Source organism: Panthera leo, chromosome E3 (genome assembly GCF_018350215.1).
Source record: "Panthera leo isolate Ple1 chromosome E3, P.leo_Ple1_pat1.1, whole genome shotgun sequence".
NCBI lineage: Eukaryota > Metazoa > Chordata > Mammalia > Carnivora > Felidae > Panthera > Panthera leo.
The window spans coordinates 39,833,682-39,852,618 of record NC_056694.1 but is presented as its reverse complement, the minus strand read 5'-3'; the positions used below and the strand labels follow the sequence as shown (position 1 = coordinate 39,852,618).

General features: G+C 58.5%; 1 protein-coding gene across 4 annotated transcripts in view; it reads left to right on the top strand.

Annotated features, from left to right (window-relative positions):
• The window catches only part of CRAMP1 (cramped chromatin regulator homolog 1), a 57,073-nt gene that overhangs the window by 8,367 nt on the left and 29,769 nt on the right, over positions 1 to 18,937 (top strand). For all 4 annotated transcript variants that reach the window (XR_006197987.1, XR_006197988.1, XM_042922858.1 and 1 more), the window contains 4 exons: positions 3,880 to 4,082; positions 10,044 to 10,197; positions 14,741 to 14,824; positions 17,646 to 17,694. Coding sequence is in view for 2 of the 4 variants with exons in the window: in XM_042922858.1 (XP_042778792.1) it covers positions 3,880 to 4,082; positions 10,044 to 10,197; positions 14,741 to 14,824; positions 17,646 to 17,694 (490 nt within the window). In the remaining 2 variants the exon portion in view is untranslated. The remainder of the gene's footprint in view (positions 1 to 3,879; positions 4,083 to 10,043; positions 10,198 to 14,740; positions 14,825 to 17,645; positions 17,695 to 18,937) is intronic.

The following is an 18,937-nucleotide window of genomic DNA, read 5'->3' as shown; positions in this document are numbered from 1 at the left end:
GGGGAGGATGCCGGGGTTTGGAATAAGAGGCTTGGTTCTAGCTGCCCGGAGGCCTCGGGGCTTTCGTGCCTTTGGAGTCTCGGTCTCCCCGTTTCTGAAATGTGGATAATAACCACACACTATGAAGACAGAAAGGAGTAAAGCATTCGAACGCGCTGTAAAGGTACCGTAGAAATCCACGCTCCTTTCTTGGTCCAAGCAGCTGCGTGGTGTGCCCGCCAGGCCACTGTCCCTGTGCCTCAGTGTTCCCATTCGGAAGGCGGGCATCGTCTTCCGTTCCGGTGACGTGAGGGGCGTGAGTGATGGTGCCCCGGGCTCCTGCAGAGGCGTGGGGGGTGGGGGGCGCGCATGCAGGAGGCAGACGGCCTAGCTCGTCCCGGCGGGGAGTGGGCCGCCACAGCCGGCAGGCCCCGGCCGCACGTGTGCATTTGTCAGGTGCACGCTCTGGAGGGCAGGCCGTGGCCAGGCTTGATGATTTGGAGACGGGGGAGGAGGCCGTTAAAGTTGTCTCACTCAGGGGTGGTACAGGGCTGGCCAGGGAATGGGGAGAAGCTGGGCGGCCCCTGGGCAGCTGGAGGACTGGGGCACAGAAGCAGGTTGAGAGGGAGGGTGAGCTCTGTTCTGGAGGCACTGGGCTTCGGGGCCTGGCGGGGGGCCTCTGACCTGCTCTCCTGCGGTGCCCCGGGTCTCGTCAAGCATCCGCTGTGAGGCCCGGTGCCAGGCCTGGGCACAGAAAGGTCAGAGCCTGTTCTTGCCGTCTGCGACCTCGCCGTTGGGATCCATTTTTTTTCTAGGTTTGTTTGTTTGAGTTTTAAGTGTTTTTATTCATTTCTGAGAGGGAAAGCGTGAGTAGGAGAGGGCGATGAGAGAGGGAGAGAGAGCGAATCCCGAACTGGCTCCACATCATCAGCACAGAGCCCGGTGCGGGGCTTGAACCCACGAACCGTGAGATCCTGACCTGAGCCGAAGTCGGAGGCTCAAACCGGCTAAGCCACCCGGGCGCCCCTCCCTCCAGGTTTCTTGGACGCTGACTTCTCATCACGCAGGCTCTCGCTCGCTCTCTCTGTGGCCTCGCTGGGGGCGTGGGCCTTGGTCCTCTGCGCGCATCCACTCCCAGCCCTGAGAAAGCCCCCATACCCAACCCGGTCTTGCTCACGGCGGTCTTCTCTTCCCCCTGCGGCAGCTCCCCTCTGTCCTCGCTGGCTTCCCTCTCCCCCTTCACGCGTCGCTCTTGGCATCTGAATGTTTCTGCACTGGTGGTGGCGTCTCCCGGGGGCCCAGCGTCACGGTCTGCCACAGTGTCTCTGCTCCTGCGTCTTGTTTCTGCCTGCGGCTGAGGGCTTGAATGAGCCGGGATGAGGCGCCTTCCGTCCTCAGCCGGAATTTGGGGGATGGGCCGGACAGCATGTCCTCTCCCGATGAAGCTGTGCGATTCTACTTGACTTTCACGAAGCAGTCGAGGTCTCGAGTGATGGTCGCCAAACGTTAGAAATGGTTACTTGGAGTGATTTGCTTTGTTTGTTGAACAGGAATGTTCAGACATTCGCTTTACTCTGCGCTCTGTCCCTGAGGTTCCTTTCTGCTTGGAAGCGATTCGGTCCTGTTGGCCTTCAGGGTTCGCTCCCCTGGTCTGGAGTCTCCCCAGCGCCGTGGTCGGGGACCTGTCGCGAGAGCTGGCGGGCTGCCTGCGTCGTAGACCGCAGAGACGCGCGTGTGACTTCCGAGCACATGCAGCCCCAGGCGTGGGCTGGCGGAGCCGGCGGCCCGGGTGCACCAATAGGCCTGCCGGGCGGGTCGCTCTTGTTTTGGAAAAAGAGCTAAGCGAACGTTTCGTCACAGGTTGAAAAGGACTCTGAAATCCTTTGTTGTGGGTGGCGCAGGGGCGATCAGCCAGCCCTTCCTCGGATCGCTACACCTCAGGAATTACAGGCTCCAGAATCAGCCACGAGTGCCTGGGTTTCAGGGTGTCGGTGCCCTGGCGGGAGAAGCACCTCTGGCTCTACAGGGCATGGTGTGAAGCCAGGTGTCCCAGCAGGTGTGCTCGGAGGTCGCCGCCTGTCGGAGACGTCCTGGGGGGTGTTGGGTTTGTTCGCTAGGTCACATCTTGGGTTTGGTTTGGTGAGGAATGGACGAAGTCAGATGTGTGTGGAGCACACCCTCAGCCCCCTGGGAGGAGGGAGGACACGGGCGGCGCAATGAGTGGCAGGCACACGGGCCGCGCTGGGAAACCCTGACTGTGTCTTCCCCTCCGACAGCGTGCTTGGGACCGTGGGCATCAAGTTCCCGGACACCACGCTGGCACTTCCTGCCACGGTAGAAGTAGTCTGTGCTGTCTCGCACAGGGGCCACTAGCCACTTGGGGACACTGACCGCTAGAAACGTGGCTGGTGTGACCGAGGATATGGGTTTTGTGTTTTATTGAGTTTTAATTAGTGTGTGTATAGGGTCTCTCGTGGTAGCGGCAGTGACTTGGACAGGGCAGCGGTGACGAACGGTGGTTTCTGGGCCCCAGTCTTGTTGGCTTCTGAAGTCCCTGAACTTTTGCACACTTTTCCACGTGAGAGAATCCCACCCATTCTGCGTAGCCGCGTGATCTTTCTGCATGTGTGACAACGCATTCTGCTTTCTGGGGGCTGACTCGTGGGGAAAATGCTCCTTATTTCGGCACAGCGACACAGAGCCGTCGTCCGGCAGACCTCTCGGTGCGCGGTGACCCTGCCTCCCCCCGTCCCTCAGGCCACCCCCGCTCCACGCCTCGTGTTTCTCCAGGGTGGTCTTGGCCAGCGGAGATGGATCAGTGGGCTTAAAGTTTTGCACGTCCTGTGCTTTGCTGCGAACTCCCCGTCTTTGCCCCGGATCTGGAGGCGCACGCCTGTCGAGGGGGTGAGGCGGGCGTAGCCTCGCCGGAGGCCCTGCCTGAGTGAGCCGGGAGGCGGCCTCCCTGGACAAGCCTACGATCATCTCAACGGGAAAGCATTTCACGATATTCAGCGTTGGTTTCGCTTTTGTTTTCCCAAGTGCTTTTATCTTTATGGTCTTACTTTACCCCCGTCCCCAGCCGTTGAGAGTTTGCATTGCTCCCCACCGATGGTCCTGCAGGTCCCTGGGGGAGAGTCCGGCTATCGTGGGTGTGTGCGGGGGCTTCCCTTCTCTCTGAGGAAGGAGCCAGATGGGTGGGAGGAGTGGGCTAGGTCGTAAACGTGTTCTATCGGTGACCCTTGCCCCTCGCGGATTGCCTGCGTTCCCCCGGGAGTGCCGAGCCGTCACACTTCGCCGTGCCCTTCCCGTTCAGCGTGCGTTCCCGGGACTCGTCACTGTTGCTGGCAGAGCACCTGCGGGCTTGTCCGGTCACTCTGGAATGTCAGATTTTGTCGGTGGAAGTTGTTCAACAAAGAGGACCTTTGAGATCTTTTAAAGGTTCTTTTAAAGGCATCAAGTGATTTGCATTCTGAAGTATGGGTTGTTTCTAAGAGAAGGTGGTATTTCACACATGCTTAAATGTTTTCTTGAGTTTGAATTTCACTGCGTTCGTTTGGAAAAACCAGAATTACTTCACCCCAGACACATCTGAGAAAGAGAGACGCTGTGACACGTGACGTGTGTTTTCAGGTCACGGGGCAAAGGGCGGTCTGCCTCCGGTGGGGACGTTGTGCTCTCTCAGTGGGTCCACGGAAACCTCTTTCTGCTTTTGCTCTCTGTAAAAAGATCGGAAGGAGTCAGGTCAGGTCAGCATGAGGTCATCGGTGAACAGCCCCACCGGGCAAGTGGTGGGTCCCAGGTGCCGTCCCGTGTGGCGCCACCCTTGACGCGGGTGCCGCGGGGCATCCCCGAGCCCTGCAGCCTTCAGGACAGATCACTGTATAGTTCTTTCTCTCCAAGGAGCCGACGGTGGCGGATCGTCGTCCGGAAATGGGTCTGGGGCCGCCCCTGCCGCCCCTGCCGCCCCTGCCGGGGGCTCCCGCTCCTCTTCCCGGAACTTGGGGTCATCAGGCGGTGAGAAGGAAGAAGGCAAGAAGGCCCGGCGGCAGTGGGAGTCGTGGAGCACAGAGGACAAGAACACCTTCTTCGAGGGGCTGTACGAGGTGAGCTCTGGGGCCAGGACAGGCGGCACGGCCAGCCTCTCGCCTCTGTCCGCGTTTCCCTGTTTGCCTTTGCCTTGCTAGCCACGTGGCTACCAGATCTCCTAGCTCAGCAGCTCGGTGGGGAGCCCCTGATGGGCTGCAGGCGTGGGTCCCCGAGACCCATGCCTCGCCATGGACCTCGCCCTTTGTCCTCACCGTGTGACTTTAAAAGCCGGTTAAGAGTGAGGTGGTTGTTAGGAAGCGTCTCTGTTGGATTCCTTTCCTTCTCTTCCAAGAGTCTCTCTGTTGTCTCAGGAACATTCTCTCCTGAAGAGCACTGTCCTGTCCCTGTGCCTTCCCTGTGCAGTTGAGTGGGCTGACTCGGGAGGCTTGGTCGGTCCCTGACAGGGAAGGACAAGGGGACACTTGGCACATCAGTCAGAGCAGGCAGCTCAACCCTGAGAGATGTCACAGCTGACCTGGGACAGAATGGAAAGTCCTAAAAATAGAAGCTGCCCCCCCCCCCCGCCCCTGCCCCGATCCCAATCCCAATGTCCCTTTAAAGAGAGGCTGCCGTGCTCCCTGACGTGCTCCCCGACGTGCTCCCCGCTGTGCTCCCTGCCAACCTTTCTCACTTCTCTGTTTTGCTCTCCCAAATATTTGCAACCATAGCGGACATACTTTTTTTATTTTTATTAAAAATTTTTTTTCAACATTTACTTTATTTTTGAGAGAGAGAGAGAGAGAGAGAGAATGAGCCGGGGAGGGGCAGAGGGAGAGGGAGACACAGAATCCAAGGCAGGCTCCAGGCTCTGAGCTGTCAGCACAGAGCCCGGTGCGGGACTCAAACCCAGGAACCGTGAGATCATGACCTGAGTCAGCATGGCTCGAACTCATGAACCATGAGATGGTGACCTGAGCCGAAGTTGGACGCTCCGCCGACTGAGCCACCAGGCGCCCAGACATACCCTTTTTACTAATCTCAAGTACCTTTTCGTGGTACGTTATAGTTCTTTTGCTCGGTATACTGTTAACGCCTAAAAACATTCTACTTCACGTGAGAACAAACCGGCTTGTGTGCTCACTGTTTTTATAAACGAAGTTTGACTGGGACGCACCACACCCATTCACTTGTACGTGGTTTCTGGCCGCTTTTGACTACAGTGACCAAATCGAGCAGTGACAGCAGACACTAGTGGCCTGCAGCACCTCAGTGCTTACCCTGCATCCAACCCTTGCTCTGTTTAACCGTCCTCGTGTTGTTGATTGGGGTGGTTCCTTCCGGATTCTGTGATAAGTAGCGCTGGAGTGAACGTCTGTGTACGTGCGGTATTGTAGGTTGCCTCATTGGGGTGCGGTGTCATGAGTGGGTTGCTCAGTCAGCGAGCCTGATGCCTTTGTTTTATTTTTTTTAACTTTTTCCGTGTTTATTTATTTTTGAGACAGAGAGAGAGACAGAGTGTGAGCAGGGGAGGGGCAGAGAGAGAGAGAGACACAGAATGTGAAGCAGGCTTCAGGCTCCGAGCTGTCAGCACAGAGCCCAACGCGGTGCTCAAAGCCCCGAACCTTGAGATCATGACCTGAGCTGAAGTCGGAGGCTTAACCCCCTGAGCCACCCAGGTGCCCCGAGCCTGATTCCTTTAATAGCGAAGTAATGGGAGTGATGGAAAAGTCTTCCCAAGCCTGGCAAACAGGGCTCATGGCAGAAAGGGGCTTTGGAGCTGATACGCCCAAGTGTCCTTGGAGAGATTAGAGCCGCGTGGAGGGAAGACTCCGTGCCGATGGCAGAATATTCCCCTGGCTGCCCTTCTCCCTCCGGGGAGTGCTTCGGTTCTGCTGTCCCTGTTGGAGGAGGCCACTGTGTCCATGCCGAGGGACTCAGTCGTCCAGGGAGATCACGGAGTGTGCATTTAAGGCTCGTTCTGCCAGGTGCAGAGTCCCTCACACAGGTCAAGTGTGTTCTTTCCCTCCCCATGACGGTTTCAGAGCACGGCACGGGCTGGTTTTGTATACTCACGTCCCCGGACTAGGCCTCCCTGAAGTTGTGTGTTAGGCGTAGAAGACCGGAGGGCCGAGGACTGTCCTTGAATGTGTAGCTGACCCTCACCTGAAACCTTAGCTGCTTTGGTGTGGCCCCTCCTTCCCAGGGGGTGGCGGGGGGTGCAGCTCTGTGGGGGTCTGGCTGCCAGGGTGCAGAATGAGGGCAGAAGATATGCTTGTCTGTTAAAAAGCGCAGGGAGGGTTCCCTGGCAGTGACCTGCCCCGCCTGTCTTTGGGTAAATTAGTTCAGTCCCTTGTCGCTGGGCCGGCTTTCTGGTTGTACGTTTTCCGCCAGTGAGGTGTTTGAGATCTCCTGAAATCCTGGATTAACCATAATAGTTGACACTTCTGGTCACTTCATGCTTTCCCCAGCTGGGACTGGGTGTCCCACGTATCGTGTGTGTGTGTGTGTGCATGAGAGAGAGAGGACGAGTGTGTGCTTTACCGCTGAGCTGTGTGTCTGACGTGGGCTCGGCGGGACCCTGGCGAGGCCTTGATGTAGGGCTGATGAGCTGGGGTTGGGGGGGTGACAGAACAGCTTGGACTGAGGGGCGCAGGGGCCCCTGCCGTGTGTGTCAGTCATTCCTGCCTTTTCCATGCACACGTGGGACTCAGCTGTGCTTCCAGCGACACAGACCCAGCTCGGCACAGAGAGGCACAAGGGACTGAGCAGCTGTCATGACCGAGAGGGACGGGGAGGGGCAGTCTCAAGCCCGACCCGTGCAGGACTCTAGTGATGGCACGGAGCCTCTGTCACCCTGTGTGTGTGGGGGGATGACATTTCTGTGCTGTCTCCTGTTTCAGACACTTCCCAGAGGCAGGAGTGCCACCCTCGCCATCCACTAAACTTGGGACGGTTCCGGGAGGGACGCAGACGGGCCAGGCCTGTCCCAGACTCTTCCTGTGGCAACGGGTGTGGGCCGTGGTTCCTGTCAGGGAGCTGACATCACTGTTGTCATCCTTGACGTCATTACCCGCTCGGTGTTGGTTGGTTCTTCACAAAGCCTGTCGCCGACTTCCCGTTTTCCCTTTTCATGTTTGTGACTTCCGCCTCAGTGGCCAGGCTCCCGTCCTTAGTTCTCCCCGGGTAGCTTGTGGGTACAGGCCCCTGCGGGACAGAGTGTGGGAGCGGTGCCAGGGTGCGAAAAAGCCGCCCCAAAGGGCCGATCTGATTAGGGAAGTGTAACAGGAGCTTGAAAAGTTGGAAGTCCATGCTGACAGGCACCCCAGGAACTCGGAAGGCAGCGTCGTCTTAGAACACGGGATGGGGAATCACCAAACCCAGATTCTGGTTCCAGCCCACTGAGAGCGTGTGCCTCGTGGGTTTGGTTCCCGCCGTGCAGCGAAGCCAAGAGATGGAGAGGCCGTCTGCACGCGTTCCATTGTGGTTCTGATCAAGGGCTGTGGGGAGGGGGGGGGCCTGCGGGGAGCGGGGCGCCCAGAGGAGGGCATCGAAGACGCCTTTTTGTGTTTTACCTGCCGTTGTGTGTGTGTGTGTTTTTTCAAATTTTTCAATGCTTAGTTTTGAGAGAGTGAGAGAGAGACAGAGCATGAGCAGGGGAGGGACAGAGAGAGGGAGACACAGAATCCAAAGCCGGCTCCAGGCTCTGAGCTGTCAGCACAGAGCCTGACGCAGGGCTCGAACTCAAACTGTGAGATCATGACCTGAGCCAAAGTGGGTCACTGAACTAACTTAGCCACACAGGTGCCCAAGCTGTCTTTTTAAACAGTGAACGAGTTCTTTTTCAAACTTTCATTTTTCATTAAAAAAAAAAAAATGCTTATTACTTAGAGTGAGAGAGGAAAGCAAGCAGGGGATGGGCAGAGGGCAGAGGGAGAGAGAGAGAATCCCAAGCAGGCTCCATGATGTCAGCACAGAGCCCAACACGGGGCCCCATCCCACGAACTGTGAGATCATGACCTGAGCCAAAATCACGAGTAAGATTCTTAACCAGCTAAGCTACCCCGATGCCTCTTAAACTTTACATTAAAAAAAATTTTTTTTCCATGTTTATATCTGAGAGAGACAGAGTGCGAGTGGGGGAGGTGCAGAGAGAGAGAGACACACAGAATTCGAAGCAGGCTCCGGGCTCTGAGCTGTCAGCACAGAGCCTGACGCAGGGCTTGAACTCATGGACTGCGAGATCAGACGCTTAACCAGACTGAGCCACCCAGGCGCCCTTTAACTTTGAATTTCAGACTTGGAGGAAAAACTTGCAGAAAGAGTACAGAGAATTCCATATACCTTTCCCGATGTGCACGTAACCTCAGTGGGGCCAGCGTGATGAGATTCGACGTGGGACCGTAGCATTTACTGACCCACAGGTGTTACTAGGTTTAGCTGGTGTTCCCACTGATGTCCGTTCTGGATCAGGGTCTCACGTTGCATTTAGTGGACGTGACTCTTGAGCACTCCATTGGGGACCTCCTTCCGGCTCTCAAGACCTGGACCCTTTGAAGACTTGTGGTCTGTTAGGTTGTGGAATGCCCCTAGCTCTGGGCTTCTCTGAGCTTTCCTTATGATTAAACACACTTTGCACTTTTGTCAAGGAAGCCACGGGAGTGTGGGCTGTCCTGGGTGCATCCTGTCCCGTCCTCGTGGTGTGACCCCTGGTGACTGCGTTCAGGTGGCACCCGCCAGGTCCTGTGCTGCCTAGTCTTTTTTTTTTTTTTTACTTTGAGGCTACGTAAATAAATACCCCGTTTTTCATTTTTTCCCCGCTAACTTTAGCCACTAATGCCACTTCTTATCTGAAATAACCATTGTTACAGCGTTTGTCCTTCACGATTTTCTGACTTCGTTATTCCTACACTTATTAGTTGGAAATCTCATTCAAGAAAAAGCTCTTTCGTCTCCCCTATTTAGGTGTGAATTCAGTAATTCCTTTACATGTGGATTCAGGGATACGTAGGCTAGTCTTTGCGTCACAGTCTATTCACACCATTGTTGGTCTTGTTGCCCATATTGCGGCAGATTTGGCCACTGGGAGCCTCTTCAGGTTGCCTCCTGTGTTCTTCCCCCAGGCTCCTGTGGTGCCGTCGGCACTTGGATCCGTGCACAGCAAGATATTCCAGCCTCACTGGTACTTTCCCTGCTCCCATCTCTCCAAGAGGCCCCGGTTCCTCTCGGGAAGTGGGATTTAGAAACCAAGATACGGGTGCCGGGGGTGCACAGTGCTGCTGGCATGCTGTCATCTCTGGGCTCTCCCCAGGACTCCTCACTGCCTCAGCTTCGATGGCATCTGCAGCTCTGGCACAGTGCTGGTGGTGTCGGTGTTCTCTGGAGCGTCAGTTCCAATCTGAAATTCTCAGAAATTCTCAGCTTTTGCACGAAGATGTTGAAGGAAGGATGGCTCGTAGATGTATTCAGAGCGTATTCTGTGGTTCTCTGAGTGTTTATATTTGCGGCCCGTATTTGAGTATAGGATGCATTTTGTTTGACCAGAGCAGCGAGGATGTTTCTGGATGGTTGTATTGTTTTAAGAGGTCAGGTATACAACACTCTGAGCTCCTTCGTCTTTCTGTTCTGTGTTCGCACAATTGTCTTCATGGTGCTGTCTTCTCTCATGGTCTCTAGGGGACTCTGGGCATTAACCTTTTCATCTGAGCCATGAGCATTGTGTCCTCCTGCTCTGGGGTCCTACTCTTTGGTCTCCCGTGCTATGACAGTTTTATCCCTGAGTTTCTATTGCTGCCTCATCCATTATTCCACTTAAAACCTCAGTCTTCACGCACGTCTTTGGGGTTTCAGAAAAACGAAAAACAAAACAAAAAAACCCCTGAGGTTCTGGAGAGGCGAGGTTGAAGCCGATGCCGTGAAGGACACGTGCTTGACCGCTGCACGGTCCGTTCGGCTTTCTCCTTTCCCGGGAAGCGTCTGTGCGGTACGGAAGCCTGCCTTGTTGTAAGCTCTGTGCCTTTAACGTGCGCTTGATTTTCCAGCACGGGAAAGACTTTGAAGCCATCCAGAACAACATCGCCCTCAAGTACAAGAAGAAAGGGAAGCCCGCGAGCATGGTGAAGAACAAAGAGCAGGTCCGCCATTTCTACTACCGCACGTGGCACAAGATCACCAAGTACATTGACTTCGATAACGGTGAGTGTGCCGAGGCTTGGCTCCTGGGCAGGTGGGAGGCGCGGCCGGCTCCTGGTCGGAGCTGGTTTCCAGCAAACCCATCAGACACACTGCGGCGTGGCTCTCACCCGGCCCTGCTGCCAGGGCTCCGGTGCCTCACGGTGCTCCGGCTGCTGGTACCTCTGGTGACCGCCGGCCGTTAAGCTGAACGCATTCCTCGTGCTCTGGGCCTGTGTCCCCCACTGGGAGGGGAGGTCACCACAGTGGATGAGGAGAGGCGGCCACAGGTGCGCAGGCCAGGATCGGACCCCCCACTGCACACACACAGCCAACGCCCACCCTTCTCTCCCCGATGGTGGCTCCTCGGGGCGGGGGTTGGGCAGGGCCAGGGTGGAGGGCTGGCTCTCCCGAGGCTCACCTCTGGGTTTGAGGCCAGGCTTGGGTAGCCCTGTCTTCAGTTCACCCACCCGGGTCATCCTCCAGTGCGGGTCTGACGTCCCTCTCGGAGCAGCCATTCTGACCACCCCTCTGTCCCCACGGGTCGCGCCAGCACTTGATCATTGATTCCACCTTTCTCGACACTGGTCTTCATTTCCACAGCCGCTCTCGTAGCTCTGTCCTTCCAGACGTTTGCTCCTACCGACTCCGTTCATTTCTGACCCTTCTGTGTAAACAATACGAACCCTCACGTAGGACGACCTAGATAGCGGTGGTCATCCCCACTTTGAGCCTTTGCCGTGAGCCCTTTGTGTCAGCCCTTGGGGACTCCCATGTTGCCGCCTGGGCCCCGCCTGTGGGCCGTTCCCTCGGCACTTTGGGGTGTATTTTAGTCACGCGGGAGCCAGCACCACCCAGGGTGACCCATCCGCCCCTCTTCCCTGGCCCCCCCCGGCACCTGGGGTTCCTCCTCTGACCTTAGAAAGGCCCAGAGAGCACGATTCAAGGGGTGTGCCTTTGTGTCAAGGGCCGGATGGTAAATATTTGGGGCTTCGGGGTTTACCGTCTTTAACAAAACTGCCACGTTCTGCTGCCTTAGCTCATTTGTAGACCAGATGTACGCACGTGTGTATTGCCGTGTTCCCCAAATACTTCCTTCACGAAAAGAGGCCGTGGGCTGCATTTGGCCTGCATTTGGCGACCGCTATCCTAGAGGAATCCTTTCTCACTGCCACTGGCCCGTCGGGGAGCCCTTGGGGAGGGGGCGCCTGAGCTCCAGATGGTCACGGTTATCACCTGACACCGTCCCTTGAAGCTTCTTCCCTTTGAATCTTTGTGGACATCTGTCACCCGCCAGTCAGAGTCCTGCTGGTCATACCTCAGAGCTTCTGGGGTCTGTCCCCACTGCCTGGTCCCCTTTGGTCCTGTTCTAGAGCATCGCTCTTCTCCCCGTCTGGTCCTGCCCTTCCTAGTCTGCCCCTCACGTCGCCAGATCCACAGCGGGGCCGCGTCTGCCGGGCCCGGATCCTTCCCTGCCCCCTGTGGTCTGCGGGCTGGCCCGCTCTGTGCTCGCTGAGCACGCCACCCCGAGGGCACACGAGAAAACCCGGGTTCGGACGCGGAGATCCTTTCCCGACGGTAAGCGGGGGAGCCGAGCCCCACGGCCGAGCCAGCGCCCTCTCCCCAGACGCCCCCGCCGCGTTCTCAGCACAGTGGCTCACCCTCCCTCCTTTGTGCGTCGACTTGCAGGCCACCTTCTCCCGCCACTGTGGGATTTCTCCGTGTGCTTTCTGTTCAGCCTTGTTTCCTTGAGTCGGCGTTACCGCAAATGTTTTCTTTCAGACTGGCACCTCACTTCTCGTGTTTTTAAGTAATGCGGCGTCCCTGTCCACGTGGCAGTCTCCCCCAGAAATCCTTTCTTCGGGTAAATTTACACGACAGGTGAAACGAGCTGCGTCTCATCTTGAGCGTCTCGTCCCCCTCGCGGCACGTCTGCCTTCCCACCAAGGCCCCGTGTGCGGTGCCCGATTGTGCCCAGGGGGTGGCCATGCTGAGCTGTTGTCCGGCCAGCAAGTGCCGTCGTTTCTCACTGCTGGAGCGCCTTCCGCTGGCGCCTCGGGGCGGAGCAGATCACGGAGCGATGGGTGGGTCCAGCACCTTCTAGCGGCCTGCCCGTTCCGTGGATGGGGACCACCCGGTCAGAGTCGGCAGCCCTCTTGCCGATACTGTTTTGTTCATTTGCTTTCGGTGTCCACGTGACCAGTCACGGAAGATCGTCTGCTGGCCTCGGTGCGTGGTGGCCAGTCAGCCACGTGTCATCGTTGACCAGGTTGTCCCCACGGCGTCCATGTGTTTGCTGGCTGTGCTTACCCCTGCCTGAGAGCGCTGCTCGGATCTCTAATTGATTTGAAAACATCACCACCGGTCCAGGTACTGTCGAGTCCGAGACTCGACCACATCCATCATTTTCACAGATGTTTTTGTGCCGGCGGCCGCAGGCACAGTCGTAGTTCTTTGGCTCTTTGTGTTTTTTTTTTTTAATACTTTTTTTTGTTGCACATCCTGTTCTCTAGCGGCTTTCAGTCATCCACGAGAGGGGGCTCTGCCCCGGGGGCTGGTCCCGGAAAGCTCTCTTCACGTGAGAAAGCTGCGGGGCGAGAGGGAGGAGGTGACTCCGGGACCGCCGGCGGGCACGCTGTCTTTCATGCCGACCACACTGTGGGCAGAGTGGCCACTGTTTTGGGGACACTCAGGTCCCCAGGGCAGATGCAGTACCACGCACAGGGGTTTTCTCTTGGTCGGATTTGAGAGGCACTTAGGGTCGATTTTCTGTGTTTTTGTCGCCTCCTCCTCCTGGATGGCCTCCTGAAACCCCCTGGTCCCGGCAGGTGCGACTCCTCTTCGGTTCTTTCCCTGACTGGGCCGAGTGGTGGACGAGCCGCTGCTCTCGGGTCCCACCCCTGCACCTCATGTTGGTTCCACAGCAGGCCCTGCGGGCTCAGACCCAGCCTTCTGTACGATGTGGCCCACGTCCCCGCTGTCCTTTACCTGACCTGTGTGCTTCTTGGCGTCTCAGAATAGTGGCCCATGAGAAGAGCCTTCTTTCCGTTGAGCTGGCGGCTCCGCCTGGGTTTCTGGCCGATCCCAGCGAGCACGTTGGTGCACGTTGGTGGCAGCCGGCCGCCCCTTCGTGGCGCACGGGCATTAGTTCAGGGCTCGGCGCTGCCCAGCCGCCCACCGGTCCTCAGCCGCTGCAGCCGTAGATTCGCTGCTCTGGACGCTTCACACGGACGGTACCAAACAGCGTGTGGCCTTCTGCGTGTGACCTCTGACGTCACTGCGGGCGTTAGAGCCTCGTTCTCTTGTATGGCTGTCACCGTTCTGTTGTCGGTACGACCCGTGCTTGTTCGTCCTCTGCCCAGCGGACCCTAAAGCATCCTTAGTAGCGATCTCCTGTGGGAATCCGGTGAGACCTTGTGTCTTTGTCAGGAGAACCTTGAGGAGCAGTTGACCGGTGGTGTTAGCAGTCCCCGGCTCCTCGCAGCCTGTGCGAGGTTTGGAGCTTTTGTTTTAGATCGTTTATTCGAGGTCTTATTTTCTAGCTGTTGATATATCGTAGTTTTCCTTGCCTGGTGGTTTAATTACACGTGGGTGAACGTTGCGACTTCGGAAAGGCGGAGAGAGCAGTCGTGAGGACAGTGGAGGCTCAGGTGCACCGGTCACGGCTCTGTGAGGCGACATGAGAGCCACCAGACTGCTGGGGCTGGGCTGATAACTTGTATCCAAGTTTGCTTGCAGCTGCCGTGGAACTTGGGTGGTATGGAAGGGTTCTCTCGCGTCTCAGACCTTAGCGCGTAGGCGGTCCAGGCGGGTGCCAGGGACCTAGGGCCTGCCCTCCTTCTGCGTTGCCGTCCCTGCATGCTGTCTGGGTCCAGGACGGCTCCAGGCAACAGCTCAGCAGGAAAGAGAGGTGTGTGAAAGGGACACATTCTGTCCCGAGTCTGTCTTGAGTCATTTCAGGAGCTTCTGGAAGCCTTCTGCTCACACCAGAGGCCAGGACCTAGGGTGCGGGCGGGGATGTGTGGCGTCTGACCCGGATGCATTGCTTCCCCATGAAGGGGGTCTGTTGCTGAGGAGTTGGGTGTCAATACTTGTAATCGTAGGGGCCGTGGCTCCTCTTCCGTGTGGCCCGGGGCCCGGGGTGGGCTGGTCACCGGTCAGAGATGGTCCGACACCCCACCTCCCCGGTCCTGGGACTGCCAGCCTCACACGGAACTCGGGCGGATTCTGTGTGTGCGCAGAGAGATATGTGACAGATTGAGTGGTCACGCCCTTCCCCCCCCCCCCCCCCCCCCCCCCCGCCTCCCCGAAGCTGGCCACTCCCCCCTCCCGGTTTCTCCTCCTGGGGGCCATCGCGCTGCCTGGACATCACTCATCTTCTAGCCCCTCCCCAGGTTTCTTGTTTAACTTCTCACTTTGCAGATTTGAAAAGCAGCCCTGTGTTCCTGTGGGCTCGCCACTCCGTGTCCCCGGAGTCAACGTCCCTCACACCCCTCCCGTGCCACGAGCTGGCCGACCCAGGCGTGTGTGTCTTCCCCCCTAATGCTGTCCGTCCTTCATCTTTCAGTGTTCTCCCGTGGGCTGAAGAAGTCGTCCCAGGAGCTGTATGGTCTGATCTGCTATGGCGAGCTGCGGAAGAAGGTTGGGGGCTGTGAGTATGGGGCTCCAGGGGTTCCCCGCACGTGTGGCTGCTCCTCACGGGGCCTGCCGTACGGTCGCCGTTGGGTCTTTACTGCCACAGCTCTTCTCCTTTCCCCGACTTGACTCTTGAAAACGTCTTACGTGTGGTGCACTGGCGAGCACCACGGCCCCACAGACCCTCACTTTCCCTCAGGCCGGCGTGTCGTCGACATTGGCCACGTCCGTGCACCCCTCCCCACACGTGCGCGCCCTCTCGCTCAGGCGTCCTAGACCCAGGCATGTTGTCATGCGTGCCCGCCTTCCTGTCACCACTCGACGTGCTGCCGTCTTCCCTAGTACCCGTCCGCGTTCAGTTTTCCCGGAAAACCCAACGCACCTGTCCGGGCGCCAGTCGGGGACGTGGTCCCACTTGAGCCTGTGGCACCCCTTGGGCCCGTAGACGAGAACAGCCTCACGTTTGGTCTCCCGAGACACTGGTACTTGGGAGGGTCCAGGTCCCTCCGCGGGTGTCTCGCCGCTCGTCTCCTTGCACCCAGATTTCCGATAGACGTCGGCTGCTCTGGCCTTCCTGGGGCGCCGAGCAGCTCGTGGCCGACCTTGCCCCCCCGTGTGACCTCCAAGGAGAGGGGCGCGCTGGTCTCTGCAGGTGTCCCTGGCCACCGTCGCACGGGGGAAGAGCGCTCACCCAGAGGGCTGCTCCCGAGGCCCCATGAGACCGTGCGAGGGGGCCGCTCAGAGGGGGCAGCGGGGCAGGGGCGTGGAAGCAGCAGAGGAGGGGGGGACGGGCGTTTATGGATTGCTCCGCATAGGCCAGCCTGGCTCCCCGCCCGTGTCCTCTGGTGGGTGGTGTGCGGGGCCCCTTCTTTGTCCCTGCCGTGCCCGTGTCTCAGCCAGTCTGACTTTGCGTGACTCTGGCCTTGATCTGTCAGCGCCTTGCTCCCTAACTTTAGGCGGCTTACCGTCACCCTCCCTGGCTATCGCAGGATCCCCTGCGCTTGGACCTCAGCACCTCTTCCTGCCGCCCCGCAGCTCAGCTGACCCAGTCCTGCCGGTGGTGCCTCGTCGGTTCCTCCCAGCCCAGTTGCACGTCATACTTGCACATTCTCTCGCACACGCACCCCATGAGGCCCTGCCTGAGCGCCCCACCCCCCACAACACTCCCCCGACGGGTCCATTTGCGGGGACACTGTTGTGTCGTTTTGTGAGTCTGCAGGGAAGGGCAGGCTTCGGGGTACTGCCTCGTGCAGGGCACCCCCAGGCCACAGCCTCTCGTGACTGCTCGTTGGGAGCCGCTTCCGGGCTGTGCACGAAGCGTGCTCAGGGCGTGCCAGCGGTGGACACGCCTGTTTCTCCCTGAGGTCTCCAGACTCACGAATCCTGAAGCAGCGGACGTGGTGTCCCTGCTGTGTTCCTGGGATTCGGACACGCGCTGCTCGTGTCTAGCATCGTGGCAGCTCCTGTCCTGGGCGTTGTCCCTGGGGCTCAGGACGCTCCAGTTGGATGAAAACGAGTGACCGTAGGCTCCTGGGCCGCTAAGTGACAGGTTTTCTTGCCCCCAGGACTGAGTCTCACACGGGGGCTCTTCTGCGATAGGGGCTGGTGTTGGGGGGCCGGGGAGACACCGTGTGTCTGGGCAGCTTTTCTTTGCAGGGTGGCTGCTTGGCTGCGCACCTGCTTCCCCCCTGCCGCGCCTCTTTCCCAGCGGCTGCTCCCTCTGCACCATTTCCCTTCGGTCTGCAGGGCTCGCGTTGGTCTTTCTCGCCACGCGGTTGTTGTGCGTGGCTGTGAATTCTTTCAGCGGTGAGTCATCCGTAAAGCTTTATGTTGTTTTCTTTTTCTTTTCCTTAACCTTTTTTTAACATTTATTTTTGAGAGCGAGAGCGAGGGAGAGAGCAAGCGAGAATCCCAAGCGGGCTCCACACTGTCAGCTCACAGCCCAGCGTGGGGCTCGAGCCCATGAACCGTGAGGTCATGACCTGAGCCGAAATCAGGAGACGGACGCTTAACCGACTGAGCCACCCAGGAGCCCTTAGGTTGTGTTCGTTCTCGAAAGGTGTTTTTGCCGGATGTGGAGCTCCGGTTTGATAGTTTTCCCTGTCTTCACTTTGAAGCTGTTATTCCCCCGTCTCTGGCCTGCGCTGTTTCTGGTGAGAGGCAGCATGCTGACCGTTGTGTCCTTGCGCCTCTGGAGGGGATGCGCCACTTTTCTCTGGCCGCTCTAAGGATTTTGTTCTTGTCTTGGTTTTCCGCCTGGATGTGTGTTTATGGCCTGTTAATTTCGTTTCCCCAAAACGTACGGAAGAGTCCAAAGAATTTTGCAATGACCCTCAAACCCCCACCACCTCCGTGTCTTCTGTTGAGGACAGCAGTAACCCTGGGAGGGCAGAGGAACGTGGCGTCTGCTCCAGTGAACGCACAGGGTCTCGGTTTGTCATTCGTCCACCCCGGGCACCTAGGCATCCCCGACCGACGATACCGTGCCCAGAGGGAGAAGTGTGCCTGCCGGGCGCCCTGAGAAGCGAGTCTCTGAGCTCGGAGGCCAGGGATGAGGAGAGGTGCAGCGTGCCGGGGGTCTGGGCAGGAGGCAGGCAGCGCTTGCTTCCCCTGAGAAAGTCCCGAGGGAAGGAGGGCCGTGCAGGTGCGGATGGCCCCTTCAGCACCGGCTTTGCCGGAGGAGCCACGGCTGCCGGAGGGGTTGTGTTCTGGAAATCTCCGAATGTTCCGTAAAGGAACCGGGGTGTTTGCTTTCTACTTGAAGATAACAACCTGGGACCGTTGACCCAGTTTGCTCCGAACTACTCCGTGCTCACGTTTATTTATTTTGCGTTTAGGTATGGACGACAAGAATGCCACGAAGCTGAACGAGCTCATCCAGGCAGGGTGAGTAGGCCCGTCTCGGGGAGCATCGCTGTTGTGTGGACGCGTGCGCCCTTCTCTGAGATGCAGGGCTGAAGATGCGTGGGGTTTTCTTCCCTTTGCTCACCGAGGTCCCTGAAGTGCTGACCTCCCCAGGGTTCAAGCTGATAGCCTCTCAGAGCCCGGGGAGAGCAGGGAGACTTGGCCTGGGCTGCTCCCTGTCTCGTTCTTCCCACGGGCCCCCCACGGGGGTGGCAGCGTCCACGCGGCCCTCCCCGCCTCGTGTTGGGGAGTGCCTTCTCCTCTCACCAGAGCAAGCCCTCTCCCACTTTCCTGTCGCCCTCCCGGTCCCTTTCGTGTGCTGCCCCTTCCCGCACCTGCTGGAGCTCTGTGCCCCACGAGGCAAAGCCAGGTCTGATGCTGCTGCGTTCTGCCCTCACCCTCACGGCGTCCAGGAGCTTGGGGTTCTCCTGTTTGCTTAGCCCAACTGCAGAGGCCGTTCCTGCCATGGAGGTGGCACTAGGCCCCTGCCACGTGCCCCATCTCCCGTCGTCCCAGTGGCACCGTGTGCTTTGCCCCCTGGCCCCGACTCCGGTGTTGGCCTTGGAGCCCTCCTGCACTGTCAGCCTTGCTAGGTGATCCCAGCCCCCAGCCAAGTGTCTGACTCGCGGCTCTCCAGCCCTGTAACTGCCCGGTCTTCTCTCCTCCTTAGCCCCTCCTGGGACCATCCCAAGGGCGTACTGAGCTCTGTGCCCCTGCGTGCTCTCCGTGGGCCGTGTTAGTGCTCCCGGGGCCTCTGTCCCCGTTTGTGGGTGAGGGATTCCAAATCTAACGTGTCCCCAATTCTGTGCCTCGATTTATAAATCCCGTCATGTCCTAGACGTCTCCTGGGCCCCAGCTGGAAGTCTCTGGGAGTTCTTTCTGGGAAAGGCCCCGACCCCACACTCTCAGGTCTCCCCTGGCCACCGCTTGCTTTTTTCCCCAGTCAGGTGGAGGCAGCGTGGCCCCTCGGCCTCTCATAGCTGCTCCAGCCGGTGCCCTGACCACCCCCGTTCGGCGGTCTGCAGCTTCTGTGTGCATGCATTTCTCCCTCGGCCTGGCCCCCGTCGCCGGCTGCCGTGTCTGTCCCCCCGCCCCGAGCTCGTGTACTCTCCCCAGATCCCTGCTCCTCGTCTCAGCTAGACTCACCTGCCGTCCCCAGCCCCCTGCTGGTGGAGGGCTGGTCGGCCCTGCCACCTCTGCAGTCACGGCCTTCCCGCACCCAGGT